A 14,954-nucleotide genomic window follows, 5' to 3' on the forward strand; every position below is an offset into this window, starting at 1 on the left:
AAGTACAGTCTTACTTTTTTTAATTTAATGTGGCCTGGCATATAGAGAGCCATATATTTAATGAAAAATAAATGTAACTACTTTTCTGTCTTTCCTCTCCACATAGACTTACAAATACTTATGATTTTATGTTTCTTAGAATATTTAACATTATTATAGTTCATATTTTCCAATGGGAGATTATTTTCATTATCTTCCAGTATTCTGTCTCTATCTATAATATATATGGTAATGGACATTTTTTTTTTAACTTAAATCTCTAGACTTACATCTGTTAGTTTGTTCTTTAGATTGGTGGCTCTTAAATGTTGGTCTGCAAGCAGATGACAGGGGACTTATTAAAAATATAGATTGACAGGGCCCATCTCCCAATTTGCTGCTTAATTGCATAGGATTGGGTGGAGCTGGAGAATCTTTTTTTTTTTTGAACAAGGTCTTCAGATGGTTTTGTTTTGGATCCAGAATTAGAAACAGCTGCTCTAGATGGTCTTAGGAATTAGATGGTCAGTTCTTGAAATATAAATAAATGAAGGATTATTAGCAATCACTACCACCTCCTGTAGGTAAAAAGAAGCCCTTCTCAAGCTCAACTTCTTGGAAAGTAAGTGATTTCATGAGTTATAAAGTATTTACTGTTCGCCTGTGTGTGAGAAACTGCCGTATGCAATTTATAGACCCATTCTTTGTTCTCTGAGCTTAATTTCTAGATAAAATGAACGTTGATGTCAATATATAGTTAAGAGGGCATACTAACAATTTATACAAATCTTTGCATTATATTAAAATGTATTCCTCTTTTCTAGCTTTGTTGACAGAATATCTGCTTTTTACTGCTGCAGAAAAGTAGACTCACCCCCTTGGAATATTTGTTTTTCTTTGTTTTGTTCCTTTTTCTTTTTAATGTGTATTTATTTATTTTGAGAGAAAGAGAGCACAAGTGGGGGGAGGGGTAGAGAAAAGGGGAGAGAGAATCCCAAAAAGGCTCCATGCTGTCAGCGCAGAGCCTGATATGGGGCTGGATCTCCTGAACCATGAGATCACAACTTGAACCAAAATCAAGAATTGGACCCTCAACTGACTGAGCTACTACCCAGCTGCTCCTGCTTTGTTTTGTTCCTAGCAGATTGTCATTTTCCTATGAAAATTGCCCATTGTTGGGGCGCCTGGGTGGCTTAGTCGGTTAAGTGTCCGACTTTCGCTTAGGTCATGATCTCGCGGTTCGTGGGTTCCAGCCCCGCGTCGGGCTCTGTGCTGACTGCCAGCCCAGAGCCTGGAGCCTGTTTCAGNTCAACTGCAAGACAACAGAAAAACTACAAAATAAATTTGTTTGATCCCATTATATTTTTAGAACACATTTAGCCTAAAGTGATATATTATATGGACACCTGAAGACATTTTGATGCAATAAATTAGTTTAACATANTTAGAAATATCAAATTTTAAATTTGATATATTTATTTTAAATATTTTAAATATTTTAAATATTGAACTTTTAGAAATAAGTGTTTTAGAAGTATCAAAAATATTGCAACGTAAATTATATAATTATTTTATGAACTGTACAAACCATTTTATCAGTCATTTATTGATTTTTATTATTATTAAGTATTTCTCAGCTATCTATAAAGTGGTTTTGACCTTGTTCCTCAAAGAAAGAAGTATTACTCTTTGAGTAATCATATTACCATATGCAATAGAGTAGATTTGGGTACTTCAGAATTCATAAATTAAGAAAATTTTGCTTTCCTGTGTGAATGTTTTCTCCCATCACTCTATGGGTTAGAACACATACAGAAGCACATTTCTATTTCTTTTTAGCTGATAGTCTTAACGGCTTTCTTATAGCTTCTTAAGTGACTTGGATAATGAGGTCTTACAGCAGGTGAGAGTATAGAAAACCTATAAAGTTTTATTCCAGATAAAATTATTGAGATGCAACATGTAGTCTCCTAGTTTTGCAGACAAGAAAACAGTTAATAAGGTAGAAGTTTTATCACCCAATTAGGTAGAGGGAAGTAAGGAGTGAATATCACATAAGTGTTTTTTACAAAATCATGAACAGATTCGGGTTGTCAGATTTTTTACTAGATTAGAATTTTTTTCTGTACTCCCTTCCAAGCACCATCAAGTTACCAGTGTCACCATTATTCTTACTAGTTCCCTTCTATTCGTATGCATGATTCTTCTCATATACCAACAGTTGAAGAACTCGACACATTTCCTCTAGTGAGCTTAATTACTTTTAACTTCCATAGGGTATCTTTTATATATTGCATTTTATAGGATAATGTGGTAGATTACTTAGCAGAGGTTCCTAAAATGATCTCATCTTCATTCAGATGGTGTCATCTGATTCTGTTGTGTCCATTAATATAAGTGCTGGTGCTGATTACACTCTGATAACAGCAGTTTCTAATCGGGGACCTGCAAAGGGAAGAGAGCAAAAATGATAACCATATGCCCAAGATTTTCCCGTGGCTAAGTGTTTGGAGGTTGAGGTAGTAGTAGAGATTTATGTTCTAGTTGCTGACATAAAGCGATAAAGAAACTCTCTCTTAACTCCTTTCATATGTATGTACTGAGACATGTATTTCATGTATGTATGTATATATGTATATATATACACACACATATATATATAACAGTTTTCTGTTTTATCATCAGTATTAGAAGACAAGTAAATGTTGATGGTATTTAATTTTAAGTAAAAGGTCAGATAATTTTAGCTTAACAATTCATATTTCCTCTCCTTCCATGTAGGAGTTCCCTCAGCAGTTGGGTTATTTCTGAAGAAATTAGTGAATACCTCTTACCTTCTAATCTCTTTTCTGCATTTCTGTCTCTCTCCCAAACAGTGTCTCTTAAAGGCCACTTGTCCAATGACATGCTGATAATTGGTTCATTCATTGATAGTAGCCTTATTAATGATAAGGCCAGAAGAAAGAAGCTTATTAATGGAAATGGTTTTCCAAGAAGATTGTTTCATTTGCTAGTTTAAATGTTATTTTTGGTAGTGATACATAGACAATATATAGTGTGTATAAAAATAACTATTTTTATCTTGCATCTGTTCTGTAAGTGTCTAATTCCTGTGCCCATCGGTTTATCATAATTATGCTCTAGGAGAATGACTGCATATAATAAATCATTTTGCTTTCTCTTTTTGTTTCTCTGTTACTATAATAGCAATTTCTTTTTTTCTTTAAGGTTTTTTTTTTTATAATTATGAGAGAAAGAAAGAGCACAAGTGGGAGAAGGGCACAGATAGAGGGGGACAGGATCTGAAGCAGGCTCCATGCAGACAGCAGAAATCCCGACATGGGGCTTGAACTCACGAACCATGAGATCATGACTGAGCAAAAGGCAGATGCTTAACTGACTGAGCCATCCAGGCGCCCCCCATATAATAGCAAGTTCATCCTGAATTTTAACTTATTATCCCCTCATTTCATCATTTCAGTGTATCTTTATATGATCTTAAAAGAATTATGCCTTATAATTTCTTAGAATTTTATAATTTTAAACTTATTTTCACATATATTATTATCTAATGCTAACCTTTTAAAAACCCTTATAAAGTTATCTGAGTTATGCAGATTTGCGAACATGATTAGAGAAGTTGAGTAATTTTCCTAAAGCGATAATAATTAAATATAATTAGGAATAATTTATTTGCTAAGTTTCTCTGCAGATTTTTCTTAGTTTTTGATTTCTCATGCTTTATTTTTCCAAATACTCATAAGTTGTAAAAATACGATTATACAATTTTTATCAAAATTGGATTTTTCTTTTAAAATATCAAGATTTTAAAGACTTTTTTTTTTATGTTTATTGAATTTTGAGAGACCAGAGTGTGAGCATGAAGGAACAGAGAGAGAGGGACATACAGAATCCAAAGCAGGCTCCAGGCTCTGAGCTGTCAGTACAGAGCCTGACATGGGGCCCAAACCCACGAACTGTGAGATCATGACTTGAGTCGAAGTCAGACGCTCAAGTCAGACTGTCTGAGCCACCCAGGCGCCCCTTGAAGACCCCTTTAAATAGCAAGGAGCTACATAATACATACAGCATTCTAAAGACCTGTATGGCTATTAAGTATACCCAAATGCAAGCTTTTTGTGGTGTGGGAAGGGAGATTGTATTCTACAGTAATGGAAGGTATTTTTATAAGAAAGAATTTTTTTAATTTTAATTTTTTTATGATTTTGCCTGTGTGAGTTAGGCTCTCTGTTATCATTGGGTACATTTTTAAAAAATATGTCATTTTATGTTCAGTCAGAATTAGTCTTTATTGTGTAAGCGGCTTTAAATGAATTTATCTTGTCATTTGATACCTTTTTCAGTACTTGCAGATTGAAGATTTTTAGTAGATTTCTTCTTAAAATGATATCAGAGAAATGTAAGCTAATTTTTACAACTCAACTTCAGAGTTTAGACTAATTCTTTACTAATAGAAAATAAATTTTTGGTAAATGTATAATATAGTAAGTGGAAAAATCAGGGCGCCTGGGTGGCTTAGTCGGTTAAGCATCCAACTTTGACTTAGATCATGATCTCGCGGTCTGTGAGTTCAAGCCCTACATTGGGCTCTATGCTGACAGCTCAGAGCTTGGAGCCCACTTCAGATTCTGTGTCTCCTTCACTTTCTCTGCTCCTCACCCACTCGCACGCACTCCTCTCTCTGTCTCTCTCTGTCTCTCTCTGTCTCTCTCAAAAATATTAAAAAAAAAAACCTTTTAAAAATGCAACAAATCCTATAGAAAATTTGAAAGTCTACATAAAAGTGGGAGAAATGTTCTTAAATACAGAGTTTCTCTAACTTACTTGCAAAGACATTTGCTGTCATTTTAACTCATAAGTTATGTGACATAGACTTTAAATATATTTTTCTTTAGCTTCCTTAATTTTTTAAAAAATTTTACTAGAAGGTACCCAAATATTGTCCCTTTTTAAATATTAACTAAGATATTTTTCTAATTGGAATTTTCTCTGTATGCAATCTTACAATGATTTGTAGACAACTTTTTAGTTTGATAGCTGTCATTATAAAGATTTAAATGAATAACAAAACTGCTTCTGCTGTTAATGGGCACAAGGATTTTTTTCCCTGAGTTTATCTGACCTTATTCTTATTTTCTATAAAGACAGTGGAGCAGTAGACACATAGATTCTATTCCCACTTTCCCTTCATTACCTGCATGACCTTTGAGCAAATACTACATATACTCAAGAGTCTAGGTTTCCTCATCTGTTCTGGGGGAGTCACAATGCTTGTTCTGACTACTTCACTGGTTGTCAAAATGAAGAGAGATCACACCTGCAAAAGCAATTCAGTTAGAATAAGTGAGGAAAGAATAAATAGTCCATAAAGTTAGGCTTAAACAGTGGTTCTAGTGTGATTCTGATAATTTACAGATGTATTGTAAACTAATTTATTAAGCCGTAATTTTTTTTTAAGATAGTTTTCTTGATTGAGTCCTTACTTTTTCATACCTCAGCATTGTGCTGTCCTCAATTGCTTCTTGGTTGCTTTGAGTGATTCTGCTTATATGCACTACTGTTAGCACCCGATTCATGAAGCATAGAACCAGGTCATGTTTATAACTTTATAATTGGCTAGCTTCATAACTGTCCTATATATTATTTACTGAACATGGTTAAGTTGAGGGATGTGCTGTTCTGAAATTAGAAACTTTTCTCTGTTTATAGCCTGCATTTTACTCCAGTTTTTATTCTCTGTCAGCTGCTGTTTGCAAAGTAGACTCATTTATCAAGGGAGAAAGTGAAAAGAAAGGTTAGTAAGGTGATCCAATTTCTTATTAAGGAAAATTCCTTGGTTACTAAAATAACCCCATTGCCTTTAACTGCTGCTAAAATTTAATTACAGTTCAAAAAATTTTTAAGGTGCAGTATTTCATTCATGAGAAGGGTTGATAAGTACTTAAAATAATACTTAAAAAGAAGTCACTGTGTTATTTTCACCCAACATGGTCTTGAAAACAATTTGGTTAACAAGCATAGCATGTGTAACATTGTAGAACTATGTAGAACAAAGAAAGTGTGATATAGCAAAATGGATTAACATGTCCCTATTTCAAATCTAAAGGGCACCTTCAAAATTTGAGCTAGTTATTTTGTTCCAGAGCCACTTATCCTTCAGGAATTTAATTCTTAGCATTTAATACTCAAGGCTGAAAAAGGGTGGGGGAAGATTTATTAAAAGCTAAAACTATCTCCTGGACTGAGTGGGAAAGGATAGATTGCTTCTTAATTTCCTACTGGGAAGACTTTCTAACACACACACACACACACACACACACACACACACACACACACAAAGGCAGATATACAAGTGGTTTTGAATCCTGTAAATTTTAAGTACATACATTGTTCTGTCTTGATAAAGTAGTATTTTTTTTTTTGTTACTGTGGCAAGACTTTAATTTTTACAGAGGTATCAAAAAGAAAAAAAGCCTCAGAGGGTTAAACATGGAGTTACCACATGACCCAATAACTTCAGTTATAGCTCTGTCTCCAAGAAAATGAAAACAAATGTTCACTCAAAAATGTGTACACAAATGTTCATAGAAGTATTATTTGCCAAAAAGCAGAAAACAAAAGCAGATGTCCATCAGCTGATGAATAGATTAGCAAACGTGGTATGTCATGCAGTGGAATATTATTCAGCAATAAAAAGAAACCTGGGCTGGAAGGTTGGGAAGAGGGAGGAGAAAAGTGAGGAGGTCATTTCTTTTTGGGATGATGAAAATACTCTAAAATTAATTATGGTGAAGGTTGTAATATTCTGTGAATATACTAAAAACAGTTGAATTGTACATTTTAAATAACTGTTTGTATGGTGAGTCATATCTCAGTAAAGCTGTTACCAAAAGTAAGGGGAGGTGTATCAGCTGCTTCTCTCTCATAGATTCCTCATACATCTCCTGTTAAATCAGACACTGTTGTGTTACTGCATACATAACAAACTACATACATAACTACAGACATAACAAAATGTTACCTAACTTCTTTCTGTATAATTATGTGGAATCACCAGAGGTGTTTTATAATTTGTTGGCTTTTTACCATTACCAACTCCCTTTGTTTCCTATCTAGGGCCAGACAGCATTTGATGTAGCAGATGAAGATATTTTAGGATATTTGGAAGAGTTGCAAAAGAAACAAAATCTGGTACGTTTGATGACTGTCTAAAAATTATATTAGTGAATTCTTCTAATAGCTTTAACTTTCAGACAGTTAAAAAAGTATTTTTGTGATGTTTTATACTTTTTGGTTTAAGCTATTCCTGGCAGTCAAACTAAATGACAGTGAAAAGAGAGTAAAGGAACAGTGGTAGTGTTCAACCTTTTGTATTGCTTACTCCCATTTCTCTTATCTCCCTTTCACAAAATGAGTGCTTCTATAATGTATCTACTCAAGAATAACATGTTTTTGTAATTTCATAACAAAATTTGCTTAGTAGGTGGAGGCTGAAATCTCAGATTTCTAAAATAGCAGGCCCTAAATATGAGAGAAGTTACATACGAAGGAAGCAGGTTTTTAAGTAAAATCTCATCAGACATCCTAAGTGGCTAATGGAGCCTGACTTTTTCAGTGATCTAAAAGTTGGAGAGATCTAAAAAAAATCCAACTTTGTCCTTCACTTAGCTTTTTTTAACTATCTAGTCCTTTTTATTCTTTATCCAAGCTCCCTTCCCCCTGCCCCTTTTTTTCAGTTAAAACTTAAATCTTTTGTTTGTTTTGTTTTGGGTTTGTTTCATGTTTGGAAAACTACTTGGTTATTATTTTAAATTCTGTATTTTACTCATTAGTACTATTTTAATACTATTCTTATTTTCCTTTGCATAACTTTTATAAAGCTCCATACTGAAAAACGGGAGAAGAAATCTCCGCTAATTGAATCAACAGCTAATATGGACAATAATCAGTCACAGAAGACCTTTAAAAAGTAAGTAAAATATTAAAGTTACTTTTGTTACTGTCATGAATGAATTGGCATCATAGCCATAGACATCCCATTATTAAGATTTTGTGGATCTGAGAAAAATTAATGTATTTTGGCCTTTTGTCTTTATAATTATTTGAAAGCTATTTTCCTTTTACAGCAAAGAGACATTGATTATTGAGCCAGAGAAAAATGCATCCCGTATTGAATCTTTGGAACAAGAAAAAGTTGATGATGAAGAAGAAGGAAAGAAAGATGAATCTAGCTGCTCTAGTGAAGAAGATGAGGAAGATGACTCAGAATCAGAAGCTGAAACAGGTAAAATTTGAAGCATAACTGGATTTTCACTGAATTTTGTTGCACTGTAAAGTAAGAAAAGATCGGGCTTTAATTTTGTAACTTCTTTGATTGACTTGCTACTTGTTTGGATACCTGACAAGTCAGTAAATTAATTACCTTTCAGGGAATATTAGAAACTTAAGTATACTTGTGAATTCATTGTCTAATGACCTGGAGGCTCTTACTCGCCTCTGCAGTTTTTTCTGCTGACCTGTATTTTTAGGTTTGAAGAAGGTGAAGATTTCCTTAGGATGGTGCAGATAGGATATAAATGGGTTCCCAGCAATTCACTTATGCTCCTGATACTTTCTAAGGCTCAAAATTCCAAAAAGCTGGTCCTAGTATCATCCCAAATAGTCCCTACACAACAGTAAAGTTTTAGAAAGTTGAGGCTGAATCAAGGCTGAGTCTTGTGGGGTATGGGGAAATTTGCTTTGTTTAGAGAAATTTTGAAGATACAGGAAAGTATATTACAACTACCAAGAATGAATAGCTGTTGACAGTTAGCTATATTTACTTCAATTTTTCTTTTAATAAAATTGAAAAAGTTAACAATTGTTTTTTTTAACCATGAGTCCTAATCTACTTCCCTTTCCTTTCTTCCCAAAGTCATTGTCTATCTTGAGTATTTTCTTTTTATCTGCCAGTCTGCTTTTACACTCTTATACATTCAGAAGTAATTACCAGGTGCTTTTATTAAATAATAGTTATTTTCTTATTGTGCATCAGCTAATCATTCAAACCTTCTGGCCACCAAGAAATTCTAGTATTGCCATGTTTGAGTTGTATAAACTGGTGTTTTAACCTGTAAATTTATCATTCACAAAATAGTCCATTTCCATTAACTTTTTTGATCAAAGAAAAAATTATTATCAGGACCTAATGGTGGTCATCAGTAAACACAAATTGAAGCCCTAAATTATCTTGGGCTCCCTGTATTTTCTCTAGACACAACAACAGTTTTAGATTATTTTATTTTAACTCCCTCAGCAAAATATTTCCTCTTAAGAAAATGGGAGAAGCTAAAGTTTACTAAATAAATCATGTCAAAGAAGATACTGATTACCTTTTTCCCATTAAAAACAAAATGTTGCAGGGTGCCTGGGTGGTTCAGTTGGTTAAGCAGCTGACTTTGGCTCAGGTCATAATCTTCTGGAACCCAGTCTGTGGGTTCCAGCCCTGCTTCAGGCTTTGTGCTGACAGTTCAGAGCCTGGAGCCTGCTTTGAATCCTGTGCCTCCCTCTCTCTCTCTGCCCTGCCTCTGCTCGTTCTCTGTCTCTGCCTCTCCCTCCCTCTCTCTTTCTCTCTCTCAGAAATAAACATTTTATTTTATTTTTTTTTTAGGTATTCAAATTTTTTTTTTTAATTTTTAATTTTTTTTTTTTTTTACAAATAGTTTATTGTCAAGTAGGTTTCCATATAACATCCAGTGCTCATCCCCACAAGTGTCCTCCTCCATGCCCATCCCCCCCTCCCCCCCACATCCATCAGTCCTCAGTTTCTGTCAGCATTCAAGACTCTCTCATGGTTTGCCTCTCCCCCTTTCTCCCACTATTTCCCCCCTTCTTCTCCCCCATTGTCCTCCGTTAAGTTCCTCCTCATCCTCCTGTACGTGCAAACATAGGATATTTGTCCTTCTCTGCCTGACTTATTTCACTCAGCATAACACCCTCAAGGTCCATCCATGTTGCTACACATGGCCAGATTTCATTTTTTCTCATTGCCATGTAGTATTCCATGATATAGATAAGCCATATCTTCTTGATCTATTCGTCCGTTGATGGACACTTAGACTCTTTGCATGTTTTGGCTATTGTTGAGAGTGCTGCTATGAACATTGGGGTACATGTGCTCCTNTATTTTTAATGCTTGTTTCTTTTTGAGAGACAGACAGAATGCAAACAGGGCGGAGGCAGAGAGGGAGAGATACAGAATCTGAAGAAGGCTCCAAGCTGTCAGCACAGAGACCGATGCAGGGCTCCAAATCATGAACCATGAAATCATGACCTGGGCTCAAGTTGGATGTTTAACCAACTGAGCCACCCAGGTGCTCCATTGTGTGTTAAATTCCTTTATTTTTTTTAAGCTTACTAATCCTACAAGTAAATTGTTTTTTGGTAATACACAAAGAATTTTTTAGTTCTATAAACGGCTAGATTCTAGTCATCAGGGATATAATTTTTAATTTATTGCTGTCATATTGCTGGTCAGGTGAGTCAGCATATCTTTCACCTTGATGAAAGTCTGAGTAAAATTGGAAACTAAAGCAACAACAGGTAGTCACTGAATATTATATTTCATTTTTATGAGCTGCTAATTAAAATGTTTCTAATTATAAAAGTAAATTATATGAGAATGGGCATGCACAGTGTTTAAGAACACGGCTGACTCATGAGTGTAATTGTATTTGTGGTTAATTTATTTAATTTTAGATTTCTCCATAAAAACAGGATAATAATACCTATTTTATATGGATACCATATAACAGTGCTTCATAATAAAAAGCTAACTGCATAATACTTTTATAAAATTCAACTCTACTAGTTTAAATACAATCAATATAAACGCTTACCTAATACCATTTCAGTTGAATTCGTGCTGTTTCCTTTGTTCATCTTATGAAAACTAGAAGATGAAATATCACGGATATTTAAATTGACTCAGATATTTCACAATTAAAAATTTTTTTTAATGTTTAGTTTTGAGAGACAGAGACAGAGCATGAGTAGGGAAGGGGCAGAGAAGGAGGCACAGAATCCGAAGCAGGCTCCAGGCTCTGAGCACAGAGCCCGATGCGGGACTTGAACCCAAGGATTCTGAGACCATGACCTGAGCTGAAGTCGGAGGCTTAACCAACTGAGCTACCCAAGCGCCCCAGATATTTCACAAGTTTTAAAGTTATTTTTATACAGTTCATCTACCCCCTTTGAGACATCCTTTGGCCCCCAGTGTAGTAAAATTCATCATTACAAAACTAACTATGTATACATATGCGCAAGAAAGCTAGAACTAGCATGTAGATCTTTTAAATAATGTGTGAGGTCTTTTACTACTTACATAATAGAATTCAAAGGTCCAAGCATCTCACGGAAATTTCTAAGATTTTGTTATCTAATATGTTTGTAATTGGCTCCTTCTGTACAATTTAATGTTCCACGTTGGGCCTTGGGGAACTATTTAAAACAAATAACTTTAGATTTAGGCCAGTCTTGCCATTAACAAGCAAGTCTGACCTCTTTTGGTTGAAGTTTTCTTTCTTATAAAGTAAGAATTGGACCAGATGATCGGGAGAGTTCTTTAAACCGTACTATTTTATAACTATAAATAGTACTAATTGCCATCAAATTGCATTGTATTCTTCGTTTGGAGGTTAAGCATACCAGTCACTCTCTGCTCAGTTTCTCACTGAACTAACTTTAAATGTTCTTCTGAAGTATTGTACTGATAATTTTGTTCTTCCTGTTGCTAGTGGTTGGTTGTGCCAGGAAAATTTGACTCTTTCTCAAGAAGTAATCCATGTAAATGCTGTATGGTTTGCTCTGTCTCACTCTCTTAATATCAACAAGGTTTTATCATACTTTATTTGGCAAGCTTCAAAAAACAGCTCTTTCCCTGTAGAGCTACAGCTTGATTTGACAATTTCTAAACCATTTCTTTTTCTACTTTTTTGTAAGGTTATTTCCTTGGACAACTATTTGATGTAAAATAACTATTTTGCTGAATTTTCTTTCATAAATTATTTACCACATTTGTTTTTTAGGAGTGATTTTTTTCCCCTCATAAATCAGCTGAAAATAGGAACTCAACCAAAAGTTTAATTTCCTTCCAAATGATTTATAAATTTGAGAGGTAGTTGAGGGAATGAGGAGGGAAGCATATTTTTGCTTTCAGTTTTTTTTCTCTAGAACTTGATGTTTTTATTCTTCAGTGAAATCAAATTATAGGACTTTAATAATATTAATAGTGTTAAGTTGGATGGTGGACAATTGAGGTTTATTTCATTATTATTCTTAAACCAAGCCTAACTGTTTACATACATGCATATACATTTTAACTTTCATGTGTAGATTTCACTAATCATAAAGCAAAATTTTTTTTTAATGTTTTCTTTATTTCTGAGAGAGAGAGAGAGAGGGAGGGAGAGAGAGAGGGAGGGAGGGAAACAGGGAGACAGCGTGAGCAGGGGAGGGTCAGAGAGAGAGGGAGATACAGAATCCAAAACAGACTCCAGGCTCTGAGCTAGCTCTCAGCACAGAGCCCAATGAGGGGCTCAAACCCGTGAACCATGAGATCATGATCTGAGCCGAAGTCGGACACTCAACCGACTGAGCCACCAAGGCACCCCTCATAAAGCAAAATTTTAAACCGAGAGAAAAAAGGAGAAAAAAAAAATCACTGAATTTTATCTTGTTTATTATTTATTCTTCCTAGTAGACTCTAAGTTCTATGTAGTTAAGGTATTTTGTTTTTTCATCAACTGATATATCTCCAGTACCAAGGACAGTAACTTAAGGACCCAGTATCTAGCACTTGAAATATGGAAACATTTAACAAATACTTTGTTGAGTTACTCTCCATTTAGGTGGAATGTTGGATGATGGTCTAATAGATGATGCATAATTTGTACTTAACTATGCTGAACAGGCTTAGTTTCTGTTGAATAAAGAGGTATTGTTTAGCAACGAGGATAAAGTTTATTAGACTGAGTTTAACTAATTCAGTTTATTCAAAAAGCTAAGATTATAATAATTTTTAAATATGTCACTTTGGCCTTGTCCTTTGATTTAGTTTGAGATATTATGCTTTTCACTCTATTAACCTCTCGTGGATATTTTCTAAGTCACAAATAGAATTGTATGAGTCAGTGCAAATCAGAACTATTTGGTGGAAGTTTATACTTGCCCTAAAGATAAGAATATTTTAATATTGTCTACTTATAAAGTATAACAGCATACAATAATGATAACAAGGTAGAAAATTATTTTGGAAAACTGACCTAAAGGAGGAAGAGAGGTATAATGAAAATGAGTATCTCTTAGGGTTTTAAAGTGTGTATTATACTTCTTCCCAAAAGTATAGAATACCACCAATTCTCCCCCATTTTGAAACTAACTGTAAAACTCAATAAATGATCTTTTGACAGTTTGAAAAGTAAACCTTTCTGGCCCATTTAGTAATTACTGCTAATTTACAGATTTAAAGTTATAGGTAAATTTTTCAAATACAGTCTGAATTTTTTCTAGCATCAGATTGATTTTCATTAAATTTTCAAAAATCTTTTTCTAAGTGATTCATTGTTAATTGGAGATTGTCTCAATACATTGTGAAAAGAGATTTAATCTTAATTCAACTGTATTCTCATTTAGGTTTAGACTTTTTAGGGGTGAGAAGGCATGCTCTTTGTGACATTTAAGTATAGTATTTGACAGGAATATAAGCTGATTATTGGCAAAAAGCAGTTTTTAAATTTCCTGAAATAAAGAGGAACTATGAGTTTTAAATAAGCAATGTAAATTGTAGATTTATTAGAAAAAATTGCATAGCTCTTGCAATCTTTTTACTTATACTATATTCATGCATTCAACTTTTAAATATCATTTCTTTTATATTTTCATAGTGGTAGAAGTACAAAAGTCAGATTCTGTTTTTGCTTTTTATTCTTAGAAGCTTTGTTGTATGTTATCATGTTCTATTATTTATATCAGCATACGTATTGAGTCATTTCTAGGAACTCCTTGAAAAAATTCACTTGCTTAAAGGAATAAAAATGGTAAGACACTTGAATTAACAAAACCTTAAGCAAAAGTGAATATAAAATACTGTTTATCTGGACATTGAAATAGTCCATACCAACTCTTGACTCCATGTTTTTTTTTGTGTTTTTGTAACAGATAAGACAAAACCAATGGCTTCTGTAAGTAATGCCAATACTTCTAGTACACAGGCAGCTCCTGTAGCTGTTACAACACCTGTGTCATCTGGTCAGGCCACGCCTACATCACCTATTAAAAAGGTAAGCCAAAATTGTGTTTGCTAAGATTACTTGTATTCTGTTTAAGTACTAAAGCATTAAGACTGTTCTTAAATTTGTTTAGTTTATTCCAAAAATAAATTTTAGAACAAGAATGTAGTTTTTTTTCTTGACTGAGATTTTCTTTGAACCGTATTATATTCTTTTTTTCATTTGTACTGAACTTTTGAGAAACATGGGTCTTATATCCTTTATCCCTGTTTATAAATAAAGGCACATTTTGATAATTCACATGTGTATGAGTTAAGCGCAAAAAGTACTACCACAGTCAGTGACAGAACTAGAATCTAGATTTTCCTTTTTGTTTAGTTTTGTTTTTATTTAAATTGCAGTTAGTTAACCTTCAGTGCAGTATCGGTTTCAGGTATAGAACCCAGTGATGCAGCACTTCATACAACACCAGTGCACATACCAACAAGTGTCCTCCTTAATGCCCATCACCCATTTAGCCAAACCCCCCCTACCTACCTCCCCTCCAGCAACCTGTAGTTGTTCTTTGTGAGAGTCTCTTATGGTTTGCTTCTCTGTTTTTATCTTATTTTTCCTTACCTCCTTCGCCTTGTTCATCTGTTGTGTTTCTTTTTTTTTTTTTTTTTTTTTATTTTTTTTTTTTTTTTT

The 14,954-nt window shown here is 34.0% G+C and overlaps 1 protein-coding gene across 1 annotated transcript in view; it reads left to right on the forward strand.

Moving 5' to 3' along the window:
• Window positions 1–14,954, forward strand: part of PPP1R12A (protein phosphatase 1 regulatory subunit 12A) — a 155,129-nt gene that overhangs the window by 83,988 nt on the left and 56,187 nt on the right. Inside the window, 5 exon segments of the mRNA XM_077770237.1 lie at window positions 1,846–1,882; window positions 7,117–7,191; window positions 7,881–7,969; window positions 8,127–8,284; window positions 14,197–14,318. Coding sequence (XP_077626363.1) covers window positions 1,846–1,882; window positions 7,117–7,191; window positions 7,881–7,969; window positions 8,127–8,284; window positions 14,197–14,318 — 481 coding nt within the window.

Source organism: Crocuta crocuta, unplaced genomic scaffold (assembly GCF_008692635.1).
Source record: "Crocuta crocuta isolate KB4526 unplaced genomic scaffold, BGI_CrCroc_1.0 scaffold317, whole genome shotgun sequence".
Classification (NCBI taxonomy): domain Eukaryota; kingdom Metazoa; phylum Chordata; class Mammalia; order Carnivora; family Hyaenidae; genus Crocuta; species Crocuta crocuta.